Here is a 26,694-nt window from a genome sequence, read left to right on the forward strand (position 1 = left end):
GGGATAGCAGTTCAAAATGCTTATTAAATCTTTATCTTAGAAAAAGAGTCAAAGTCATTAATGTTTGTATTACACTTCTAATGTTTCACATTGGATTCCAATATGATTTCAGGACTGGAATACAAGTATATTGGAGACCATATTTTCTGTTTCTCATGGCCGTAACGCTTGAAATATTGTAAATTAAGGATCCATTTAAACTGTAGGTAAATTTTAGGCTAAAGTGTTTGAAGATTTATTTTGTTTAAGGATTTTGTTTTTATTATATTTTTATGAACATCATTGTAATCTAGGTTAGATTTGTAAATTTAGTACTGAAATGGTACTGTGAAGTTTTTGATTAAAGCCTGAGCAATTAATGATACTAATAACCAACAAATTAGTTTGTGAAGTCTCCTTTATAATTCAGATTAGACCCCTTCTGCTTTTCTGCCTCTCCGTGTACCTGGTATTTTTTTTTTTTAACAGATGGGGAAATTAAGGCATAAAGGTAGAGATTCCCTGAATTTGGTGTATTGCTTACTGCAGTAGACCACTTTGCCTCTGTGAGAATTGTAAACTACTATACTTTCCAGGTATGTGCTGAAATTGCCATTGCCGAAAATCTGCAAGTCTTGCTAATAAAGAAAACTCTTACTCAGCCGTTTTGTGTGTTTAGCTATATTTAGGACAGCGACAGCTGGCTAAAAGTTCTTCTGAATTTGTAGAGAAGAGAGGTATAGTAATTTTGCTAGAGGATTATTTTGTTACAAAAATTGCTGTCCATTTTTTCATTCATCCTTTTTGCTCCCTTCAATTCCTGCTTCTCTCTCTGTTTTGGCCATTGGGCATTTGTTCTGGATCATTGTTTGTCAACTGGGGGCGATTTTACCCTTAAGGAGACATTTGGCAATATTTGGAGACATTTTTTGTTTATCACAACTGGGGAAATGCTGCTGGCATTTAGTGGGTAGAGGCCAGGGATGCTGCTAACTGTCCTACAGTGCGCAAGATGGTCCCCCACAATCAAGAACCAAGTGGCCCAAAATGTCAGTAGTGCTGAGATTAAGAAATCTTTCTTTAGACAGTGGTGTTCATTTTTGGCTTTGAACTGGAAAGAGAACTTCAGTGCTTGTTTTTTGAAAGGCAAGTGTTGGTGTCTTTGAGTGGACTTCAAAGCTATACAGACAAGATGTTCAGATCTTGTCTTAATTCTCACTGGCCATGAGAACCTACATTAAGGTGTGTGGGGGGAAAAAGAACAGATATAACACATTGTAGAGTACTGTGTAAATATTATTTGTATCCTCCTTTTCCACCTGAACTGCATATACCAGTGACTCAGCTTATGTCGTTTACTCCTCTGACAGGTTTTTACACCTTTTGGTTTTCAGTTTTTCATCTGTAAAACGAGGATAATTGTATTTATATTGTAGATTTTAGGAGGATATTCTGTGAGAAAATGCAAATAAAGCATGTGCCCCTGTGACTGGAATGTATTAAGTACTTAATAAATATTTGCTTTTATTTATTTATAATAACTTTACCTTCAGATTGTAATCTTTTGTACCTATTGTCAGAAGTGGTATATAAAACTAGGCAATATTGTCCCTCAGCTGATGAATGAGTAAACAAAATGTGTCCTGTCCAAATAATGCAGTATTATTAGGCCATAAAAATGTGAAGTACTGATAGTTGCTACAACTTGGAGTAACCTTGAACACATTATGCTAGGTGAAATAAGCCAGTCACAAAGACCACACGTATTATGATTCCATGTATATAAACTGTGCAAAATAGGCAACTCTAGAAAGACAGAAAACAGATTCCTAGCTATGTAAGGCTGGGGGTGGAAGGGAAGGGGGGTGGGGAGGTAACAGTGAAGAGGTTTGTTAATAAGGTGGTACAAATGTTCTAAAATTAATTGTGGTGATAGTTGTATAAGTTGATGAATGTATTAGAAACTATTGATTTGCAGAGTTTAAATGGATGAATTGAATGATAATGTGAATTGTTTACCGGTACAGTTGATGTATATAAACTGGGCAAGATGAGGGCTCTCCATCCTTTCTCTGGGGTTGAATATTTGATTCCTTAATCCTCACCTTATGATTTCCATCTGCTCTCCATCTTCTGATTTCCGTGGGATGTGACTTAGAGAATGGATTCTGGTGGAGAGAACAGTGACGTTGCTGGTTAGTCCTCCCCACTCATTCAGTGTGGTGATAGCGGTCTGTAAACCACTTACGATGTTGCCCAGTTAGCGGTTTCTCCTTCTGGCCTACATGTCTTGTATGGATTGACACCAAACAGCTAACAAAGCTGAGCCCGTTTCACTTTTTCCATGTCTGGACGTTTGCGTGCTGAATTGGCTGTCACCTTTGTACCTGCGTTCCAGTATTTTTTATTTCTATGCACGGATAGCAAGTTAGAAAGCTAATTTTCTTTAGTGAACATGATAGAGTTAGGAACCCATTAAGTAACCAGGGACAGGATGGTTATGAGACCATTAATAAAAATTTGCTAGAGTTTAAACAGCTGTAGTGATAAATACTTACTAAATGAAAGGTATACTGGCTAGTGAATTCTGTTTTGCCTGTATCTTTTGATTGCAGCTGTCAGAATACCTCATTGAAATAGGCTTATGGGGATTTATGGCACACGTTACTGAAAAGTCTACGTGTGAGGGGTGTCTTCAAATTGGCAAGGTGCAGTTTCAGTCACTTCATGACCTGACTTATCTTTACCAGGCTGGGCTCCTTTTGTTCACTTGGTTTCTTAGCGTCTCCCCTTATGGTTATAAAATGGCTGCAGCAGCCCCAGGCCTTAAATCATCTCAGCATTAACACTAGCAGGTATAGAGAAATATCCTCTCTTAACAGTAGAACCCCCCCACCCCCGGCCTGATTCATACTAGCCTGAGTTGGGTCCTGTGCTTATTCTGGAACTAAGTTCTGTGAGCAAAAGAACGGAACATGCTGATCGACTTTGGCCAGTGGTGCTCCCCCCAAACCTGAGAGTATGTGGTTAACATTACCCAAAAGCATATGAGAGTTTGGGATGAGGTGGCTCACCAGAAGAATTTTGGGTTGTTTTTTGGTGTTATTGTTAACCAGATGATTGAACTAGACGGTGGATGGCAGGATGGTTTATATCTACTATAATTCTAGCTAATACTAGAACTTTCATCCCTGATAATAATAACTTAAAAGTTTATCGAGTGTTTCCTCTGTATGTACCAAGTAGAATGAGTAAAAAACTTTGGGCCAAAAATAGGATTATGGTAACTTTTAGGCCTGAGTTCTAAAAGTTATGTTCCTAAAGAACCTTATTATAAAACTTTCTAAGTTTTTTGAAATTTGGTGTGATGTTTTTTCCTAATTTGGGGATCCTCTTGTCTTTAAGTACTGTATGTAGACTTCTTCAGTTCTTTGAACTTAGTACTTTTCTCTCTTGTCTAATACCTGTTTTACCACATCACATCATTGTATTTTTATTTACTTATTAGAAAAAAATTTTTTAATGTTTATTTATTTTTGAGAGACTCAGTGACAGAGTGAGAGCAGGGGAGGGGCAGAGAGAGAGGGAGACACAGAATTTGAAGCAAGCTCCAGGCTCTGGGCTATCAGCCCAGAGCCTGACACGGGGCTTGAACCCACAAACTGTGAGATCATGACCTGAGCCGAAGTCAGATGCTTAACTGACTGAGCCACGCAGGTGCCCCATCGTTTTACTTTTTAAACTTAAGCCTTCTAACTCTATACAAAACTTAAAATCTTAGCTTTCTACTTCTGTAAAACAAGTTAGTATTGCAGTTAAATGCTGTTAACTTAAAAACTACAGATAGAGGTAGTTTGACAAGGCTGACTGTTCTTTTGCGTGTTGATCAGTGTCTTGCAGCTCAGTGAGACTGTGCTCTTAGAGATTGGTAGTCTAAGATGTGATTACTTTCTGGGTTTGCCATGGCTGGTTTCTCCTTGCTCTTGGGGAGCAAAAGGCAAATCGTGTCTTTGCTAGAGTGGTTTTATGGCACATGTCATAAAATACGTGCTATATTTAGTGTCTATAATTGTCATTAAGGCTGCTTTCTAATATTGGATTGGGTGAGAGTTTTAAAGATTTTCAAGTAGTGATGTGGTTATAAAATAGTTCAGACTATAAGACTTAGGAATGAAGAATGATCTTTTTTTAAATTGCTATACTCTCTGTTAGAAATTAGTATATTTTAGTTTTATAGAAAAAGGTATAATAACTTAAAAATAATAAAAAACCGTTGCTGGCAGAATAATGACAGTTACTCTCTTTTTCTCAATGTTCCCCACAGCGATCCTGGTGGAGGGATTGAAATGTCTGAGTTCATTCGAGAGGCCACACCCCCAGTTGGTTGCAGTTCAAGAAATTCTTATGCTGGCCTAGATCCAAGTAACCAGGTGGGAACCTGCTGTTTTGTCTTTTTCCCTCCTCTCCTCCTGATGGTGGTCTCAAGCAATTCTGTCTGTAATAGTCCATTGGTGTTGGGGTTTATCTTGCTGATTAATACATTTTTGATTGTTTATTAATATCTTTTGTTAGTATTCTTATTTTTAACTGAATTTTCACATTAATCAAGTCCATTTTTGCTGAGCATACAGCATGCTCAGCAAAACTACTCAGGCAACTACCGTTGCCTGCAGTAGTTTTGATCACAACAGTTGTGCTGAGTGCCCTTCGGAAAATCAGGTCCTGGCTTTCACGGTCTCATTTACCTTCACTTTTTTTTTTTTTTTTTTTTTTTGTATCGGAAGGGTATAGATGTCTGGGGCTATTCCTAGCTTAAACATGGCAAAAAAAAAATTAAATTTTTAAAAATCTACACTTACTGTGGTGAGCACTGAGTAACGTGTAGAATTGTTGAATCAATGTGTCATACACCTGAAAGAGATAGAATGTATGTTGATTATACTTAATAAAAAAACTTTCTCAAAATCTGGCTGTTCAAGGTGTTAGTGATAGAGTGAGATGTAGAATACAGATCTGCTTTTGCCAGTTTTAATGTCTTTCCATTCTGTAACTTTTAACTTAAAATAGTAACTCTGAAAGTATGCTCTCAAAGGGTGACTGATGTCTGCTGTACTGTCATTGTGTGTAACCCCGGCTGGGCCTTTGCTGCTGCGTTTCTCTCTTTCATCCTAAACATCTCCCACACTAATCCAAGTCCTACTTATTCCTGCCTGCCCTCTCAGCAGAAGAGCCTGCTAGCTAGAGTAACACTGCATAAGCATAAGAGGGGAAACTTAGCCAGAAGCTTCGAAGTCTTGTCATAGTAGAACTTTAGATAACTATGGGTTGTAGTAGGTTATTATTTTATGTCAGCCTTTTCATTATGGAGAAGAGGAGACCACGGATTTGTATTAGGGTCTAGATCTCACTTCTTGATTTTCACTTCAGTCTTTCTGCTGTTCTACTACTCTACTTGTGGGTTGAAATCACTCTTCCTCCTTTCTGCTCCACAGACTTAGGTTTTTGTTTGTTTGTTTGTTTGTTTGTTTGTTTGTTTTAACATCCTGGCCTAACTCTAACTTTTGTTAGAGCCATCCCCTGTTTCTCAAGATTTTCAGAGACCTTGTGGTATTCCCTCTCTCTCTTGCATATGGAGCACTTACTGATGTATTTATTTAGCACTTGGGATTTGGTATGTGGTCATATGTGGCAGTCTGTAAGCCTCTACAGAGCAGACTGTCTTCTTTCCTCCCCTGGCTAATAGACCCGCCTTGTGCAGAGTTGACTTTCAGTGAATAGGTGCTAATTATCTTTGTCTACATAGATAGTAGAACTTTAGAGGTAGAATCAGACCTGGCTCTTCATTTAAGAAAGGAACAAGTAGCAGACCTAATTATCCTGACTGCCCCACAGTATTCTGCTGTTCCACATTGTTTAACCCTACATTATCTCAGAACAGTATTAGGAAAAACACCATATTCCGTGAATCAAAAAAATCTTGACTAGGGTCTTGTATAGAAGATTTGCCTCTATTTGAATTGTATTTCATCATTTAAACTTCCAAGTGGGTGAATTTTTGGTTGCAGTTTTAGTTGTGATTGAATGTAGTGTAGTATTGAATTCTTTCCATAACAAGCAGATGGGAAATGTCAGAGTTAAACACACACACAGAACATTGTGGAAAAGGACTGACATTTTAATTAGGTTCATACCTTTCAAGTTTCGGTTTTTACAATACCGGTTTTAAAGAAAAACGTTGCTATCCTTAACCCTCTTTTGGTTAGCCTGGCTTTCTGTGTCTCTTTACGAAATGAAATGACTTAGCCCTTAAATATGGCTGCATGTTTTCTATGCTTAACTAACTCTGGCCTTTGTTCATACTAACACGTGTTGGCAATGTAAGATTACTAGGGAGTGAGCCTGTGTTTTCCCCACAATCTTTTGGAGAGCCAAACTTTTTATCATTTTTTTCAGCAGGACAGTTGAAAGGGTGCAGCCGTCTTCAGTAACTCTACCATGTTTTATGGGGGACTCCCATCCTGAGTGTTATTAAAGCTTGTCTGCACACAAATGCATGGCATGCCTGATTTGGTTTTCCTTAAAATATTAACTCTTGAATAAAAATTGGCAAATATTGGAAGTTATTGTGCTACATGGATTTTGGTGTTTTAGTATTATCCTAACAAAAGGAATGGTTGGCATAATTATTTTTACCGCCTTTTTGTATGCTGGTAGCCATATTACCAGAAGACATACTATATTTCTTGTACATATTTCATTATGTAGCATTTATTACACATGATCTTAGTTATTTGTGTGAATGTCCTCAGTACTAGGTAGTGAACTGGAGCGTAGTGCCTCTATCTCAGTTGTTATTATCATTGTTTCCTTCTTGCCACTTCTACCTTTGTCTCCCTTCCATCATCTACCCTCTGTTTCCCTTCCCTTTCTTTTTTCTTGTTTTTCTTTTACTGCTCCCTACCTCCCTCTCCCTCTCTTTCCTTTTGTCACTGGTCTTCCTTCATATATTTTAGTGCCAGATACCTTTCAAGTCAGTTTACTTGAATGGAGTGGGGAGGGGGTCTTACCCTCAGAGACTTGACAGTTTCGTAGTAGATTTGCCATAAATAACCAAAGTCAGAAACATGACATATGTTACCAAGGAAATATAAATATAAGATACAAAGTAATAATTGTCATAGGAATGGTACAGAAAAGGGGATAATGATTTTAGAGGAGAAAATAATTTGTTTCCAGCTAGAAGAAGGGGCAAAGTCTGCACGGAGGAGGTGGCCTTGCCTGATTGTTCTTTAATTGGAAGAATTTTTTTTCTCAGACACCCATAATCCTTCCTGACCTTTCCTATGGCATTTACAAAAGAGAAGAAACAACCGGACCCTTTTGGTTTGTGCAGACTATTTTTTTTCCCTTAAATTTTTCATTTTCTAAATGTGTTCATTTTTACAAAAATAGCTAGTGAGGGAAAGCAAACAGAAGAAAATAAAAATCATCCATAATGTCATAATCAAAAACCATTTTTAAAAAAGGTGGGATTATAGTATGCATGCTGTTTGGAACTTGATTTTCTTTATTGACTATATCATGAATATTAATGTCATTAAGTGTTTTTCTACAGTGACATTTTGGGGAATGCATTCTCCTATTTGGATGTACTCCTATTTGGATGTTCATTTTCTCAATCCCCTGTTTCATATGTAAATAGTCCCAATTCTTATATTTTGGGGGGATAAATTTAAATAATGCAGGAAAACATGAAGAATAAAATATAACCATCCATTCTGTCCATTAAGCCAGCAAGTAATAGAACTCACCTAGTTAAGTGACTTAAATAAGAGTTTATGTTTGTCATCCAGGTATGGAGGGGGCTGTGTGGCATTTGTTCAGCTCAGTAATGTTAGGACTTGGGCTGGCTTTTCCCTCAGGGTTGCAGAATGAGCACAGCAGCTTTAGTTATGACCCTGCTGGAAAGTAAGAAGCAGGGGGCACTGTGCGCAGAGTTGTCCTCGATTGTCTCCTCAGACATGCAGAGATCTTTCCCTGAAGCCCTCCCGCAGACTCTTGCCTGTGTTCATTGACCAGGAACCAAGGCGTACCCCTAGACTGGAGCCTGGGCCCCCTTCTCAGAGATCAAAAGATGGATACTCAGCATCTGAGCAAAGTGGGAATCTTGTTAAGAAAACAAAAGGGAACACTTCTGTGGTTGTGACCAAATGACTACCATAATCATATTCAAGTTTTGTTTTTTTTAATAGAAAGAGGTGATGTGAACCTTGACTTGGCTTTTTTTTTTTTTTTTTTTTTTTTTTGAGAGAGAGAGCGAGCGAGCGTGTGTGTGAGTGGGAGAGAGGGACAGGGGGAAGAGAGAATCCTAAGCAGCCTCCTGACATGGGGCTGGGATCATGATCTGAGCCAAAATCAAGAGTTGGATGCTCAAGGTGACTGAGCCACCAGGTGCCCCCAAAAGTTTTTTTTTAAGTTTAAATTTGTAGAAGGGTGTGCATAAAGTGGGGTTTTTGTTTATTACTTGTTTTTCTATCTAGGGAATAATGTGTTTATTATTCTAGTTGAAAATAACATGAATTCTATAACTTATCTAGCGGGTGTGGTAAGAATGAAACTTTGTTTTGCAGTAGAATGCTTTTACATCTTTTTCTAACTGCAGAGCTTTTTATGGCTAATTGAAAACAAAGATAAGGAAAAATCAGGAGACTCAAGCTTAATAAATTGTTTAAAAATGTTGCAAAACTTATTTTTTTTATTGGCCACATCAAGAATTAGTAGTTCTAACCTGTTTGTATTTGCTTTTTTTTTTACTTACTTTTTCACTGACATATAACTATTATGCAGCATAGTATACACTTCTTAAGTGTACAGGACAGTGGGTTTTTACATACGTATACACCATTTAATTGCCATCCTCATGCCCTTTCAAACTCAATATTGACTTACATTTTGAGCAAATTTCTTATTTTATACGCCTAGTCAGTTGATTCATTGAAAGGAAGGATTTGGTAAAATGCAAAGTATTATATGAATATTCTTAATTTTATTCTAAAATATTAAATTTGCTTGACTATGTTCTTTTAATATCTCTTAAAAACAGGTTATAGAAAGTTGCTAGGACTTGCGGATTTAGTAACTGTCATGTTGTTATGTTTGGTTTCCCTAATGTGTTTATGGAATTTTTGGTATTTGTTTATATGATTTTTATGGTAGTGTAATGAATGATGACTGAGATTTTAGAAGAGTGTTCTATCATCTGGAATATAAGCATTAAAAACTCAATAGATTTTAGTTTTCTGTTTATAACTAGTGCTAAAAAGTCATTTTTCATGGATTCCTTAGTTTTTTTCTTTTTAAAGATGTTAGTAACAGTCTACAAAGAAGTACTACTTACTTTTTGTCTAGCACTCAGGAAAGTTCATATTGATACACTAACAAGTTGACAAGATTTACGTTGCTCTTTGTAGCATATGTGAATGCTTTGTCCAGAACCTTCCTTTTATATACCCTGATAAGGGCATTTGTTTCAGGTAGACTCAACACCCAGTTTTGCTTTTGTTTATAATGTGAACATGTCATGATGCAATATAAAAAATGGTAGTAATTGTATGACATAGATTGCTTGATGTTGGAGGCATCCTGCTCTGTGGGTCCATCAATTCTAAGCATGCAGAGGGATGCAATCAGTGCCCTGGCACATCTGTAATATATATGCAGAATGTGCTACAACAAATAGGTTATGTGGCTCTGATAGAACATGCCCAAAGGGGATCTTTTAATATTGATAAAGTAACTGATAACATGTTTTAATAATATGAAAGTTTTGCTTGATAATTTGCTAGTCTATATTGATAATTATATATAGCATTTTAATTAGTTTTAATATCATTTTCAGATTGGATCTGGTTCCTCTCGTCTTGGAACAGCAGCAACTATTAAAGGTAGACATTATCTAAGTTGAAAGTTGCCTGTGACTTTCCATTTCATTTTTGGATGTAATAAAGATAACAGTACTGTGTATTCACATGTAATGAAAAATCATTCTTGAAATTATTTTGTAGATACAGTTATGTATCTTGTATTAAAGGTTACTTGATTTAAATTTGGTTCTCCTTTCATCATCCAAGTCTCACAAACATATTTGAACATTTGCATTACATTGCATGAATTGTAAGTTTTGCTCTATAAGAAACTTCCTTGCCTTGAAGGACAATACTTTCATGGGTTTTGGTGAGGTGTGGAAAACTAAGTAATTTTATGTGAAACCTTTAAATTGGGCACAAATGAGGCAGTAAAAAAGAGGGAGAGTCTTTTATATATACCTATTACATACATCTATTTCAGGTAAATTCATATTTTTTCCCTATACTTTTTTAGGGGACTTTTTATAATTATCTCTGGGGAGGAAATTTATATTGTTTCAAGTTGTTATTACAAACTTTACATTTCTTTTAGAAAATTGCTTCTTTTTATTTAAAAAAAAATTTTTTTTTAACGTTTATTTATTTTTGAGACAGAGAGAGACAGAGCATGAACGGGGGAGGGTCAGAGAGAGGGAGACACAGAATCTGAAACAGGCTCCAGGCTCTGAGCAGTCAGCACAGAGCCTGACGTGGGGCTCGAACTCACAGACCGCGAGATCATGACCGGAGCCAAAGTCGGACGCCCAACCGACTGAGCCACCCAGGCGCCCCGAAAATTGCTTCTTTTTAAAGGAAGTTTTATTAGCAGTGTGAAGGTTTCCTTATTACTTGCCTTATAGTGCTGTGAGAACAAAGATGTGGTTTGATAGTCTGTGATGCTTCCTGTTCAGTGATCTTCCATCATTGTAACCCAGACAAACAAAAACTGCTCTAGTAGCTATCGTGTACTAGTACAGTACATAGGAAATTAGTGTAGTTGACATCCTTTCTGGTTATGCCACACCGTACAGCCTTTGCTTTTAATATAATGTGCTTACACGTTTCTCTTAATTTTGTAGGAGACACAGACACCGCTAAGACTTCTGATGATATTAGTTTAAGTCTGGGCCAGAGCTCTAGTCTTTGTAAGGAAGGAAGTGAAGAACAAGGTAAGAACATTATACTTTACACTGATACCATATATTATGGGGTCCAGGATGACTTTGTAGAATATGTTTGATTGATACTAGTATGATTCCATACTAACAGTATGGAAGCCACATAAGGGTAGAATTTTTTGTCTGTTCATGGATTTATTTACGGTACTTAGAATGGTACTCAGAACATGTAATAAGTTTATAACAAATTAATATGATATTTTGAAGAAGAATTAAAATAAAATTCTTAACTTGAATAATAGTAAAACAGTGTTGTAAGTACTTTTATTTTTTTAATTTTTGTAAAGGTTTTTTAAAAAAATCATTTATTTTTTGAGAGAACAAGTGCGCATGCATGCACTGGGGACAGGCAGAGAGAGAAGGAGAGAGAGAGAGAGAGAGAGAGAGAGAGAGAGAGAGAGAGAGAATCCTAAGCAGGTTCTACACAGCGCAGAGCTCGATGAGGGCTCAAACTCACGAACTGTGAGATCATGACCTGGATGCATAATAGACCGAGATCAAGAGTTGGACGCATAACCGACTGAGCCACCCAGGCACCCCTATAAGTACTTTTTGCTTTCTGGAATTCACTGACCCGTGTTCTGCCAAGTAGACATGGAGAGAAAAATTTTCTGAGCATGTGCCCTGGAGTGAGTATGAGATGGGAGATAATCTGCTAGTCTAGTGGGTCAGAGCTTCTTGCCTGGTTTAGTAACCTACTTGTGAAACTGTTGTTTTCCATCTAGTGTGACCCCTAAATGTCAATTGCTTCAGGTCTTGCCTAACAGTATGTTTTGGTAGAGAAATAATTTGCTGTTGGACTTACAGAGAAACTATGTCTGCCTCCAACATGGTGCCTCCTGTAGCAGATTTTTAATAGAAATTTGGGGTTTAAGTGATTTCTCCCTGCCTTTGTTCAATTTCATTATAAATGAGTATTTCGGATTTAATGGAGTTTGTTTTTTTTTTTTTAAGAACTGCCACATTTTTATGTTTCATTATTAATTTTCAAACATGAAAGGGATGGATATGTTATCCCATTTTCAAATGGAGATTATCCCAAGTTACATAATCAGACACAAACCGGTTTTCCTATTTCCAGCCTTTTGTTTTTATTAGGCTATGAGTGATTTTCAGAAGGCAGGCAAGCTGATAAATTTCCTGTTCTTAATTATGATGGGGCATCTGGGTGGTCAGTTGGTTAAGAGTCTGACTTTAGCTCAGGTCATGATCTTGCAGGTTGCGAGTTTGAGCCCCGTGTTGGGCTCTGTGCTTATGGCTCAGAGCCTGGAGCCTGCTTTGGATTCTGTGTCTCCCTCTTTCTCTGCCCTCCCCTGCTCCTGCTCTGTCTCTCTCTCTCTCAAAAATAAATAAACATTAGAAAATATATTTTAAATTATGAAATTTATGTAGCTACAAATTGATCACCAAATTATGACATTTTCCTCTCAATTTAGTGTTTTACCCAGGTCTAGTTCTTACAAGTGTGTTTTGTTCCTGTACTTGGAACATAAGTTTATCATGCTGTCACTCTGCTTTTTGGAATTGCAGTACCCCATCATTTATTTGCTTTTGTGGACTATCCCTCCCAACATACCCCTCCCCTCTAAACTTTCTAAACATACTGTATAATAAAGAAACTATCTTCTTGTAAAAGGTGAAGGCGAATTGATCAGTTTGAGAATTACAGTATCCCTTTCTGTGATATGTAATCAGAACGTCTCAAAAATTAGGTAATGATCTTAGAGGGGCTAGTGCTGCTGCATTTATGGGTCATATTTCTTTGTTTTGTATCTGGGAAGTACCATGCTTGAGCAAGAATTTTGTAATCTGTTGGGTTGGGAATTACATGCACACAAACCTACTCTGCAGATAACATACTGACATAGATAGTGATGTCTAATGTTCACTGAGCGCACACTATTAATATATGCTAGGAGTCAGCAGACTTCCCGTAAATGGTCAGATAGCTCCATAGGCCATTTGGTCTCTCTTGCAACTACTCAACTGCCATTGTAGAGCTCAAGGAGCCATAAACAGCACATAAATGAGTGAGCATGGCTGTATTACACTAAAACCTTGTTCAAAGTAGGCAGAGGGCCAAATTGGCTCCATGGGTCTTAGTTTGTCAACTTCTGGTTTAGGTCTTCTTTTAAGCATTTCATATGCCTTTACACAGTTAATCTTCACTGTAAGTGTTCGATGTTAATGTGATTCTCACATTACAGATGGACATATCATGGCTAAAAGAGAAGTTATAAAAAACCTGACCAAAGTCACACAGCTACAAAGTGGCAGTCTTAGAATTGAAATCAAGTTTTGAATCATGCTTTTAATTGTTGTTACACCACTTTTATATAGTTTTGTAACATCTATCGTGTAACATTTTAATATGACAACATTGAAAATTTGACAGATAACACAGATAACATTTAACAGATACTGTTCAGTGCTTATTACACGCTCTGAGCACCATTCTAAGCACCGTAAATAAATCAGTGAACAGACAAAAAATTCTACTCTTATGTGGCTTCCATACTTATTAGTATGGAATCATACTAGTATCAATCAAATATATATGGAGTGGTGGGGGTTGGGGGGATTTAAGTGTAAATAGAGTGGTCAAAGAAAAGCCTCGCTGAGAGCAAAGACCTGAAGGAGGTGAAGGAGTGAGCTACCAGGATATTCGGGGGGAAATGAGCTGTCTCTATGCAAGAGTAACAGCACAGGCAAAAGTCCTAAAGTAACAACATGCCTGTCAGGTTTGAGAAATAGTGGGGCTGGTGTGAAGTAAGTGAGGCTACAAACTGTATAGTCTTGTAAGATATTTTAAAGATTGTGTTTTAGGGGCACCTGGGTGGCTCAGTTGGTTGAACGTCCTACTTCGGCTCGGGTCATGATCTCACAGCTCCTGAGTTCGAGCCCCATGTCGGGCTCTGTGCTGACAGCTCGGGGCCTGCTTCAGATTCTGTGTCTCCCTCTCTCTCTGCCCCTCCCCCACTTGCATTCTGTCTCTGTCTCTCTCAAAAATAAACATTAAAAAAAAATTGTGGTTTTAATTCCCAGTGAGATTAGGAACTGCTAAAGGGTACTGAGCAGAGGGAGTGTCATGATCTGAATTACCTTTTAACAGAATCACTGTGGCTATGATTAAAAGGGGCAGAGGCTGGAGCAGAAGCTCAGCTACCAGATGATTGCAGTAATCCAAGGCACGGAGCAGGACAGTGAGAAGTAGTCTGATTGGGTGTGTAGAAGATATTAGGGACAGGATATGTTGATGGATTAGGATATATCCTGTAAGAGAAATAGTACTCATGGATGACTGTAAGGTTTTTGGGTTAAGTGACAGGGAGGATGGAAAGGGAGAAGGCTGAGAAGGAACAGATTTAGGAGTAGGGAGAGCAGGAGGAGGGTAAGATGGGGAGTTCAGTTTTGGGCATACCAGGTATGAGATGCTGTTAGACCTCTAAGTGGCAACAATTAGTAGTTAGTTAGGGTAGGTCTGGATTTCAGGTATGAAGTCCGGGTTGAGGTTTTAAATTCATGAGTTTTCAGTGTATAAATTAAAAAAAAAAAGAGCAGGGGGCGGGGGTGTCATGTTAACTGTGGGTTGGGTTATCATGAAGTTCACAAAGTAACTGGCAAGCCTGCATGGAGTTCAGGCTCCCTGATCCAATTTTGTTGGTCATGGCTACGATTTGGCACCACCTAGTGGCAGTTGCTTACTCTGGCTTAATTATCACTTGGGGCTCTTCCAGCTCTCTGGCTGGTTTGGGTTTACAGGGCAGCAGCATTTAGTTGGTTAGCAGTTATTGATTAGTTGGCACTCATTTTATGGATGTGACTGAGAGTGAACTAGGATGAGGGGACGTGTGCTCTCATTTTTTGCTTTTAAGAAGGGCTTATCTCTAATTTCCGTCTCCAGCCGCTCCCATTTTTTCCCTACCCAAGATCAGTATTTTACCCTAATCCCATCTGAATGTGGGCGCTGGGTAGAAGATGGAGGAAGCTAATTACAAGTATTTCTGAATTTTAGTTATCGTGGGACCAGAACACTGGATGAGATGGAGAAAAGAGGGAGTGTATATGGAAAAACGAAAAGTTCCAGGGATTGAGCTTTGAGCCAGTCCGGTGTAATAGGTGCAGGAGACCCCGTAGGAACAGCGGGTGAGGTGCAAGGAAGGCCTAGAGTGCTGTATCCTGGATTTTCAAGGAGACTGGAGTGCTCAGCTTTGTCCAACAGTGCCCATGGGTCAGGTGATACGAGGCTGAGACTTGGCCATTGGATTGTTGGTGACCTTGATAAGCACATTCATGGAGGGGGATCAGAGTACCTGTAGGAGAGAATTAGAGGAGGAGAACTGAAAAGAGTGAATACAGACTACTCTTGGTGAATTTGTGTAAAGGGGATCAGTGACTCAGGGTGAAAGCCAGCAGGGGAAGGTGAGGATAAAGGAGAGATTTGGATTTTCTAAGAACATGTAAGAGAAATAACAGCTTGTTTCTATAACTGATGGAGATGATCCAGAAGAAAGGAGGAAAATGTGGTTTTTGTTTATAAAAGTGACATGTTAATTTTAGAAAAGACAGTTAATATGAAGAAAATAATTCACATTTTTGGCACTGACATAACTTTATTTTTTGGTGCATCACTTTTTAAAATTATTTTTGTATTGTAATATAATTCATGTACTTTAAAATTCACTCTTCTAAAGTGTACAATTCAGTGAGTTTTAGTATTTAGTAGTTAGTGTGCACTTATCACCACTGTCCAATTCTAGAACATTCTTGTCACCCCACAAAAAAAAAAAAAAAAAAAAAAAAACCCATACCCATGATACTCCCATTTCCTCCTTCAACCAGCCCCTGGCAACCACTGATCTATTTTCTGTCTCTGTTGCCTCTTCTGGACATTCATATAAATGGAATTATGTAATAGGTGGCTTTTTGTGTCTGGCTTCCTTGACTTAGCATGTTGTAGCATATATCAGGACTTTATTCCTTTTTATGGCTAAATATGGTATATTACTTTTAATATTCCTACACATATATGCAAATATACTCTTAATATTCTTTTTAACTGTTACAGATTGGAACCATACTTTTTATATAGTGCCATCATTTTCACTCAAGTATTTTCTCACTTTATTATGTCATCTTTGAAAACATTTTTAGTGCCTGTGTGATGTTTTAATAGACAGTCCAATTTATTTGACCTTTTTTTATTGGACATTTTCATACTTTTTATGTTTTAAGAAGTTTTGTTAACAACCTGAAATGAACAATTTTTTGCTAAAACCTTATATACATAGGTGATTTTATCCTTTGGCAGCAATTTCTAGAAATAGATTACTGATCATGGGTGGGTATGTACACTCTTGTGAGGCTTTTGGCCACATTGCTAGATTGTTTTATAGAAGATTATGCCGGTGCATCCCCATGAGCAGTATGTGGGTGTGCCTTTCTTATCCTAAATGCCACTGGTAGAAATTATTGGTAAAAAGGTTGATTAGATGAAAATAGTACCTCTTTGTGTTGATTTGAGCCTTAGACCATATTGCTACCAGTGAGAAAAATATCTAAGAAAGCGTATTTAATTGAAAGTCTCCTAAAACCATCTAAGATTTCCTGACAAGATTTGATTTTTTTATGGTATATTTAGCAACATTGGAAAAAGTACACGTAAAGTACTTTTAAAGTAAGTTTGCGTGTGTCTTTTTAAATGAAAAATATGTTTCTGGTTTGTTAATGTCTTGGAATTGGTTTTGATAGCATTTTTTAAGTCTTTTCTCATATTTTAGAGTTAGTGATTTTCAGTAACTTGTTAAGTTTTCGTCCTATAAAATTCATAACTTTGAAATGTGAATATCCTATTTCATAATCGCTTATTATAGAGTTTTTAGAAATAATTTTACAGTTTAATACTACAAAAAAGTAAATACAATGCTAACTTTTAAATTTTGATATTTAGAGATATCAGAACCCCAAATACAGTGACAGCTGTTTTGGACAAATGATAAAGAACATGAATTTTATACTTAAGTTGAAGACTTTAAAACATAAGATAAAGCCTAATAGGTCATTTATAAATCAATTTATATGGTAGATTCTAGAGGCTGTTTCTAAGTTTTTAATTTAAATCTAGTCTAGGTTTACATTTCTAAAAAAAATTTTTTTTAATATTTATTTTTGAGACAGCGAGCATGAGCGGGGGAGGGGCAAAGAGAGAGGGAGATACAGAGTCCAAAGCAGGCTCCAGGCTCTGAGCTGTAAGCACAGAACCCGATATGGGGCTGGAACCCGTGAGCTGTGAGATCATGACTCGAAGTTGGATGCTTAACCGAATGAGCCACCGAGGCCCCCCTAGCTTTAGATTTTTTAAAAGTACATACACATTTCTAGTAATTCATTTTTATTTTATATTAATCTTAGAGGGGAAGGTATGCTTTTATTATTGAGCTTGCCTGGGAAGAGTGTGAGTCAACTACAGAATCTACTAATTGTATTTTTTCTATGCGGTTATAACAAATAAGATAGTTTTTATTGAGTTAATAGCAGATTCAGTCATCCTTGTCTGTCAAAAAGTATATAAAAAGTCAGCTATTGTACTCTTCAATTGCCAAACTGTATTTCAAGATAAATTACAGTGTAGTTGGGTAGGTGGATTTATTTATATCTGTATACATAGTACATATGGTAATTCCAGTCACTAATAACTGCCCTAAGTGGAGTGTTAAAGGAATGGTCTTATAGATATACAGGAATATGTAGTTTTTCATGAGGCATTTTGTAATTGTTGCATGAATGATGAAAGAGAAAACACAGTATTTTGTTCTACAACTGTTTTAATTTTTTTGGTCATTGTGAACAGCAAGACATCTTACATCATTATATTGCATCTTCTTTATGGATTGGTCAGCCTTTTGATTTTTTTTTCTCAAATTACTCTAGGTTTTTTTTGATTTGTAAGATAATCACATTGGTTTTTCAAAAATTTTTGTATTGTGTTAGAGAGGTAAAATAATGATAGCTGCAGTTCATTGTGCCAGGCATTATGCTAAGAAATGCTTGTGCTAAGCACATTAACTCCATTATTTCATGGTACTACTTAGTGAGATCTCATTTTATAGATGAGGAAACCAGGGCCGTGGAAACCAGAGCTATCCAGTTAGTAAGCTAGAGACAGACTTCACATAAAAGTCCAGGGCCATTTTATGGGGTGTCTGGCTGGTTCAGTCAGTACAGTATGTGACTCTTGATCTTGGGGTGGTAAGTTCAAGCCCCACGTTGGGTGTAGAGATTACTTCAAATAAAATCTTAAAAAAAAAAAATCCAGGGCTGTTTTAAATATAATCCTATGTTGCCCCTTATTGTTGATAGTGTATGGAACCTTTTCTCAGGCCATTCGAGGATTTGGAAGTTCAGTTCATTCTGTAAATAGAATGCTTTCTTTGTCCAGCTGTGAAATAAAAACCAACTCTTTGGAATGACTTGCCAACTTGTATTCAGTGAGCTACTCGGGAAATTGTTTTTCCTCAAGTTACTGTATGCTGTGAGTTCTTTCCATTGTTAAACAGTATATAAGCAGATCATAGATTTGTGTTAACATTTCCAAATATGTGTTTGAAACAGATTTGGCAACTGATCGGAAGCTCTTCCGTCTGGTCTCCAATGATTCCTTCATCTCCATTCAGCCTTCTTTATCCTCCTGTGGACAGGACTTACCAAGGGACTTTAGTGACAAAGTGAGCTTGCCGAGTCATGGCCACCACCACCACATCGATCAGTCTCTGTCCAACACCTGTGACACAGAAGTGGCTTCTCTCGTCCCTTTACATTCACACTCTTACAGGAAAGATCACCGGCCACGAGGGGTACCACGGACTTCTAGCTCTGCTGTGGCTTTTCCAGACACTTCACTGAACGACTTCCCTCTCTATCAGCAAAGACGGGGGTTAGATCCGGTTAGCGAGTTAGAATCTTCCAAGCCTCATTCTGGATCCAAAGAATCCTTGGTGGAAAATGCTTGTTTATCTGGGGAATTTCAGCTCATTGGTGAGCTGAAAAACAGTAATTCTCAGCCACCTACAAAAAGTGGGAGGAGCAAACCTTTGAAAGCAGACAAAAGCGTGGACAGCCTGAGGAGCCTGAGCACGCGGAGCAGTGGGTCGACAGAGAGCTACTGCAGTGGAACGGACCGTGACACCAACAGTACCGTCAGCAGCTACAAAAGTGAGCAGACCAGCTCGACTCATATAGAGAGCATCTTGTCGGAGCATGAGGAGTCCCCTCAAGTAGGAAAGAAAAGCGGTAGGAAGAAAGAGGAGTGCTGTGCTGACCCAGAGGACCAGAGTAGCTGTACCAGTGACAAAAGGACTAACAGTGAGAAGACTGCCTTGGAAGTGAGTACAAACAGTGGGGTTCAAGAGGCCAAGGATCCCAGTACCTCTGATGATATGCACAATCAGAAAGGTCTCAGCACCTCTGCATCTGAAGAAGCCAACAAGAATCCCCACGCAAACGAATTTACTTCCCAGGGGGACAGACCGCTTGGGAAAACCGCTGACCCCAAAGACGAGCAGAGTGAAAAGTCAGCTGTCTCAGTGGACTCAAAAGTTGGTAAAGACGGTGGTGGAAAGCAAAAGGAAGGGGATGTACGACCTAAATCCTCTAGCTTGATCCACCGGACAGCCTCTGCCCATAAGTCAGGCCGGAGACGGACAGGAAAAAAACGGGCCAGCAGTTTTGATTCAAGTCGGCATAGGGACTATGTGTCCTTCCGAGGTGTTGCTGGCACAAAGCCACATAGTGCTATATTCTGTCACGATGAGGACTCTAGCGACCAAAGTGACTTGAGCAGAGCATCAAGTGTGCAGTCTGCTCACCAGGTCAGCAGCGATAGCTCTTCCAGCACCACTTCTCATTCATGTCAGTCTCCGGAGGGCAGATGCAGTGCTCTAAAGACCAAACACGTCCCGAAAGAAAGGGGCACTGACTCCGAGCACACACACAAAGCCCATCCGGGTCCTGAAGGAACTTGCAAAAAGCGGACGACACGTCGGACTTCCAGCACAAATAGTGCCAAGACGCGGGCCCGAGTGTTGAGCCTGGACAGTGGCACAGTAGCGTGTTTGAATGACTCCAATAGGCTGATGGCACCCGAAAGTATAAAACCCTTAACCACTTCAAAATCTGATCTCGAGGCCAAAGAGGGAGAGGTGCTAGATGAGCTATCGTTATTGGGCCGGGCTTCCCAGTTAGAGACGGTCACTCGGTCTAGGAATAGCTTGCCAAGCCAGGTTGCGTTTCCTGAAGGCGAAGAGCAAGATGCGGGCAGTGGAGGTAAGTAAATGACTGGAGGAGAGTTCCCTTAGACTCACTGCGGTCGTGGGTACTATCAATTAGAGTGGTATTTACTAAAATATATAAAATAGGCTTTGTGTTACTGTCCCTCCTTCCGCTGTGTTGGTAAACTTACTTCTGTGTAGGAGATGCTTATGTCAGAAAAGGTTTCAATTTTTTCTTGGCCTTGGGTTTTTCAAAGTCAGTTGCCACCTCTTAATGTTTTACCAGGACTGACCAAAATTGGTTGTCTTCTTTCATTGTACAATAGTAGCAACAACAAAATGTAGAAATTTATTAGATCACAAACCATTTTTAATCATCTCCTATACAGTGTGTGCCACTGAGCTTTCAGAGTTAGATACCTCAACCAGTAAGATTTTGCCAAATATTACTTTATCTCTGACTATGTACTGTGAAAACTTGTGCCTCGTTTGTCTCTTTGGTTTTACTTCTCCCTTACTCAAGTTTCAGGCATTAACCATTTTTTTTCTGTTAGCTTCACACTTCAAGTTGATTAAATCAATGTAGTTTATATTTCCATTTAGTATCCGTTAGTGGATACGTGATGCTCCCTGTGATAACACTGATGGTGTTTGATTAAAGTGATAGCTTATTTACTTCAGACTTATGGTATATTGTGCAGAATTCAGTGGGTGATTTTATATTGCCAGTGTGTTTTGGACGTTTTATTTCTTTCGGAGGTGTTTCTTCCTGTTTCCTCCTACCCAGAATAGTCAGTTCATTCTGTTGCGGATTTTATGGAATCTGGTTCTTGAGCAGGATCAGAAGAATCCTGACGTCTTCTGTTGCTGGAACCATAGCTTTTTCATCCTCCACTCCCATCCCCTGTATTCAGGCTGGTATCTTGTAAAACATTCTCTTATTTCCTTTGATACCATTTCTATTGATAAAGACTAATTTCTAATGAGAATGCAAAAAAATGATCTTTGGTACCTAAAGAAGAAAACAGTCTATCAAACTTAAGTATTGAGAACTAATTATATCTGAAGTGATTATAACCATTTGGTGACAGCATAGTAATTAAATTCCCTTAAGCCTTTGGTGTGGGTATCATTCTGTTTTTTATAAAAAGTCTTTTGAAATGCTTTTAGTGATTTCTCACACAAAGCATATCAGATATGTTCATGACCTATAAGAAACCATTGGGTTTAAAAATAGAGCTTAATTTTTCAAGGTGTCATTAAGTAAATTTTAAGAGTGAGCATGCTATGATAGAAAAATACTGCTGTTCTAAATACTGTTGAAATGTAAATACTAAAAAATATGTACAAGAGCTATGGTAAGTCTCTATATCTTTGAATTTAAAATGCCATTTCTTTTTCACAGGGAATATGAGGTGTTCCAATTTTTAGGAAAAGTTACCTGAAAGGTTTTATTTGCTTTTCGGTGCAGATCTTTGACTGCTATGAGCTCATGCTTTTCCAGATTCCAGGTTTTGTCTTCTTTTGTTTGTGTTCTTATTTTTAAAAAAAACAAGTCATTGAATGTTAATAAGAAGCAGGTAATGAACTAAAAATTTCCATGTACTTTGACGTGACGGGCTGTTAAAAAACATTTTTTTGCCAAAGGAAGAACATTGTAGGGGCTGTTTTTATTTGAGTTTCATTTATGTTTAGAATAAAATAAGAGTAAAACTAAACAGCTTAAATGTGTGAAGGGTTTGTGTTTCATTGGTTTGATCACATTTCATTAGGGTTTTGTTTGGGCTTTTTGGAAGATTGGAGGTAGTGAGAGAGGGGATATGTTTTGGTTCTCATTTAAAAGTTGTATAAAATCTCAATTGTTAAAGATTTATTTATATCGACATTAATTGTTACAGTCCTTTTTAGCAGTTTAGAAGACAGTTTTCTGGGCTGTCTCTTCCTACATACTACACTCCTGAAATGTGTCAACAAAACAGGACGCTGCTTGACCGTTCATGTGGCCGTACGTAAGCCACAAATAGATTTTATTCTAATGAACTTGGAGGTGTTGATGAGTTCTCCAATGATTTTGTTTTCTTTTTAAGCGTAGTTAGTGGAGTTGGCAGTGTGGAAGGACGAGATCTAGAAAATGTACTCTAAAGTACTAAAGTGAAATACTCTTAACATAGGAGGTGACTTAACATAATGACATGATGTTGGACACCCGTGCTGGCACACGGGCTCCGCTGTGGGAAAGCTGTCTCTCTTCTTGTAGCCTCAGCCTCCTCATCTCACAGGGTTGCTGTGAGGAATTCATAGATGTCAGATGCTTAGAACACTGCCTGGCCCACACGAAATGCTTAATAGTGCTACTGTTTCGATTATACAGACCGCTGTTCTGCTACTCAGATGTGTCCTTTCCTTAAAGTGGAAGAAAATGATGAAATATAGAAATATATTAGAGATTTCTAATCATGCCATTGTGAGACTCAGCAGTAGTAAAAGTAAGAATTTTTACATAATACCTGATTTCTTACATAATACCAGCAGAAAAACATGAACATGTAATCTAGTAATATGGATTTTATCTTATTTTGGCCATAATATATCCTATAACTTCTCTCTTGTTATTCCGTTACATAGCAAATGATTGTTTTCGTAGGACTTTTCACCATTAATCAAGTACTTTGGTTAAAATTGGATTTCATCAGTTTTTCTGCTTAGGTGGGAGAAGAGTTTTAGATGCAAGCTAAGGCCTTTTGTGTTGATCTCTTTTGCATTTAATTCTTCTTTTATAATGATAAAGCATGTCTTTAATAACTGATGGTGAATATTCGAAGGAAAAAGTACAATTAAGTTCTATATGGTAGAAGTGTCGTTTGGTACCTGCATTACTTTTAAAAACCATTTTCTTTTGCGTCCCTTAATTTACTGCATGATTCAACAGATTATAAAGAACAACCAGAATGGAAAGGTTTATATTTGCTCTATTATACTTCGTAATATTTTTCTGAATTTCTTAACCTCTGTTTTTCTGTTCGGGAAAATTATTTCAAATGTAATGTTTGAGCCCCTACTCTATAAGCATGAAATAGGATCCTATTATATTTCTTTTGGGAACCAAAGGTAATCTTTTGTTAAGGAAATATCACTGTACTCAAAGAAAAACCAAATCTCCATAAATAATTTATGAGAGTTTGTGCCATCTGTGTAAATTGGAGGTCAATTATTTTGAATCCAAATATCATTGAATCTTAGAAAGACCCCTGAATAGACAAGAACATGAGAATTAAAGCTTTTGTACCTTACTAAACAGAGGGACTCTGAATTCCAATACATTAAATTTCTCATCTGTCACTCCATGTGGCAAGTGAGAAGAAGCAAAGTAGTAGAAGGGAATTGGTGCTTGGAGAAGCTAAAGTAATGACAACAACAGAAATGCGCCACCAGCACGAAAGGAGAAGCTGGAATGACCACACAGACCCAAGCAGAACACAGCGGGTGGGTCATTAAATGCAGGGGTAAACTGTCTTGGGAATTTGATAGTGTTGAAGGACATTGTGGGATCCTAACTTAACACTGTATTGTAGTAGGTGCAGTGATAAGTGTTCATGTGACTGGCCCCGCTTAAGGGAAAGGCTCTATCAGTCTATGTGGAGAAGAAAGCTTAGACATCAAACCACAGAGAAAGATGCTCATTCAGTGTAGTGAACAGATTTCGATACTTCATGTGCTTGGAAAAGTTGTCTACTCTTAAAGCAGTATGAAGAAGAGGTATTTTATTGATGAGGCAAGTGAGGGTTAGTGTATAGAATTCCCTGAACCAGCCCATGCCTGATTTTGTGTGGTAGGGGCAGACATTACACTATATATATGTATTTTTTCTGGTAGCAGTGAAGTTCTGGATGAGGAATCAAACAGTTACATTTTAATACCACCTCTAATTATTAACTGGATACTCTTGGCAAGTCATTAAATCTGTGCCTCAGTTTTCTCAGGTGTAAAACAGGAATAACTGTTTAGGTCTGTCTCAGCATTAACTATCAGATTCTAGTGAGCTTAGATTTGTAAAAGTGCTCTGTAAATTACAGGTTTAGTGTGAGAACTAAGACACTGATGCCTTTTCGTCATTTGTAAGGAAGTTTCCCTTTTCAAATCTATGTCACTTCAAATAGATATTCTTCACTAATGACCCCTTCTTAGGTGAATCTCAGAAAACATGCAAAATAGTTTGAGTGCAGTTTTCTGGAAGAGTCTATATGTCTCATCCCACTTGCATAGGATTAAAAAAACATTTGGAGCCACCTCTGAGATAAGGAATCCTGAAACTCTTTTAGGAACTGTTGTGTGTGAATCATGACTCCAGTGTATCATCTAATTTCTTGAAAGCATTTTGTCTGCCCATCTGTATTTGTTTGGCTGTCTGGGATTGTGGAAAATACCAGTAGGACATGGAGATTTTCTCTCACTGAAGACACAGCTAATCCTTTGTCGTTGGTTGCTGTTGTGTGCTGGTTTACTTATCAAAAAGTAGATTAGTCCTTTGAAATATGTTCGCAGCTTGAAATTGTTTAATGTGGAATGAATGCTTTGAGGTTGTGCCATACATTCTCGGTGTGCTTTGGCCTCCCAGAAGATAACACTGATGAGTATTCGTTTTATTTTAGAACAAAACCTTGGCACGCCGGTGTTGGCATCATCCTTGGCTGACATGGGAAGTAAGAGGGGGAGAGACGTTTAGATCAAATGGCAGTGTATTTCAGGATGTCTGCTTATATCTTTTATTTTTCTGAGATGTACATATACTTGTGTGTATTTTCGCCTTTCTTTCATGTCTCATTTCCTACTAGCATTTGCTGCTTTTCTGTTTGAGGTACCAAAACACAACTTTTTATTTGCAGTCTTCTCATATTTACTTTTTCCTCTAATAAACACTCCCCACTGAAAATAACACCTTTCTTGAGCAGTTTTTTTTCTGTCTAAATTTTTATTTATTTAATAGCAATCGAGCCATCACAAGAGGCCAGCCACAACTGTGCATAGGGACTAGAAAGTCACTTATCACCTATGAATCCTCTCACTAAGCAATCAGCGGCATGACTGACATGTTTTTGTGGCGTCTTTTTTTTGAGATAGAATATGGATAACCTTCACCTCCTACCTTGCCATGTGTTGCTCTTTTATACCTCCCTGCCATTGTTATTTTTTTAAATATGAAATTTATTGTCAAATTGGTTTCCATACAACACCCAGTGCTCATCCCAACAGGTGCCCTCCTCAATGCCCATCACCTACTTTCCCCTCTCCCCCACCCCCCATCAACCCTCAGTTTATTCTCAGTTTTTAAAAGTCTCTTATGGTTTGGCTCCCTTCCTCTCTAACTTTTTTTTTTCCTTCCCCTCCCTCATGGTCTTCTGTTAAGTTTCTCAGGATCCACATAAGAGTGAAAACATATGGTATCTGGTCTTTCTCTGTATGATTTATTTCACTTAGCATAACACTCTCCAGTTCCATCCACGTTGCTACAAAGGGCCATATTTCATTCTTTCTCATTGCCAAGTAGTATTCCATTGTGTATATAAACCATAATTTCTTTATCCATTCATCCATTGATGGACATTTAGGCTCTTGCCATAGTTTGGCTGTTGTTGAAAGTGTTGCTATAAACATTGGGGTACAAGTACCCCTATGCATCAGCACTCCTGTATCCCTTGGGTAAATTCCTAGCAGTGCTATTGCTGGGCCATAGAGTGGATCTTTTTTTTTTTTTTTTTTCGTAGATCTATTTTTAATTTTTTGAGGAACTTCCACACTGTTTTCCAGAGCGGCTGCAATATACTTCCCTGCCATTGTGAAACTACTCATTGCCTTTAATGCTTTTCCTCTTTTCATTCACAGAGTAAAACAAACTGATAGTCTATTTCAGTATCCTCACTATAAAAATAAATAATCGTACTAAAGCAATTCAATATAGGATTTAGAGAATTTTCCTTAACTCATTTAGGTAACTGAGAAGTAACTCCTGAGGTGGGAGGTATATGTATTGTGGATTTTGTTTTTTATTTGATCTTTAAGAATAGATCATACCACAGCTGTCTAAAATGTCTTAGGCTATCTGTGCCTTGTACAGGAATTGCCCTTAGGTACCCTGTAAATGTTTAAATTTACTTGAGTGATTGTATTACTACCTCAAAAGTAAAGAGCTACATGATCCAAGGTTCTTAAACTTGCTGGGCTTGTAATTCAGTCTGTTGAAGTTTGCTAACACAAAGAAATGATTAAAAAGTCAAGACTTGGTAATTTTAAAAATATACATTAAAAAATTCACAATTGTCTAAGTATATGTCCTTGAAAGTATTTTTAAATCTTTCTTGTTATTCATGG

General features: G+C 37.8%; 1 protein-coding gene across 11 annotated transcripts in view; it reads left to right on the forward strand.

Moving 5' to 3' along the window:
* The window catches only part of PCNX1 (pecanex 1), a 178,366-nt gene that overhangs the window by 44,932 nt on the left and 106,740 nt on the right, over nucleotides 1-26,694 (forward strand). For 5 of the 11 annotated variants that reach the window (XM_053224632.1, XM_053224629.1, XM_053224627.1 and 2 more), the window contains exons 3-7: nucleotides 4,304-4,409; nucleotides 9,878-9,923; nucleotides 10,964-11,053; nucleotides 18,674-20,383; nucleotides 24,978-25,028. In XM_053224632.1, the coding sequence (XP_053080607.1) occupies nucleotides 4,304-4,409; nucleotides 9,878-9,923; nucleotides 10,964-11,053; nucleotides 18,674-20,383; nucleotides 24,978-25,028 (2,003 nt within the window). Of the gene's footprint in view, nucleotides 1-468; nucleotides 576-4,303; nucleotides 4,410-9,877; nucleotides 9,924-10,963; nucleotides 11,054-18,673; nucleotides 20,384-24,977; nucleotides 25,029-26,694 lie in introns of all 11 variants that reach the window. The other 6 variants (XM_027066060.2, XM_027066059.2, XM_027066063.2 and 3 more) reach the window with 2 other exon arrangements.

The sequence above is a fragment of the Acinonyx jubatus genome, chromosome B3 (genome assembly GCF_027475565.1).
Source record: "Acinonyx jubatus isolate Ajub_Pintada_27869175 chromosome B3, VMU_Ajub_asm_v1.0, whole genome shotgun sequence".
Classification (NCBI taxonomy): Eukaryota; Metazoa; Chordata; class Mammalia; order Carnivora; family Felidae; genus Acinonyx; species Acinonyx jubatus.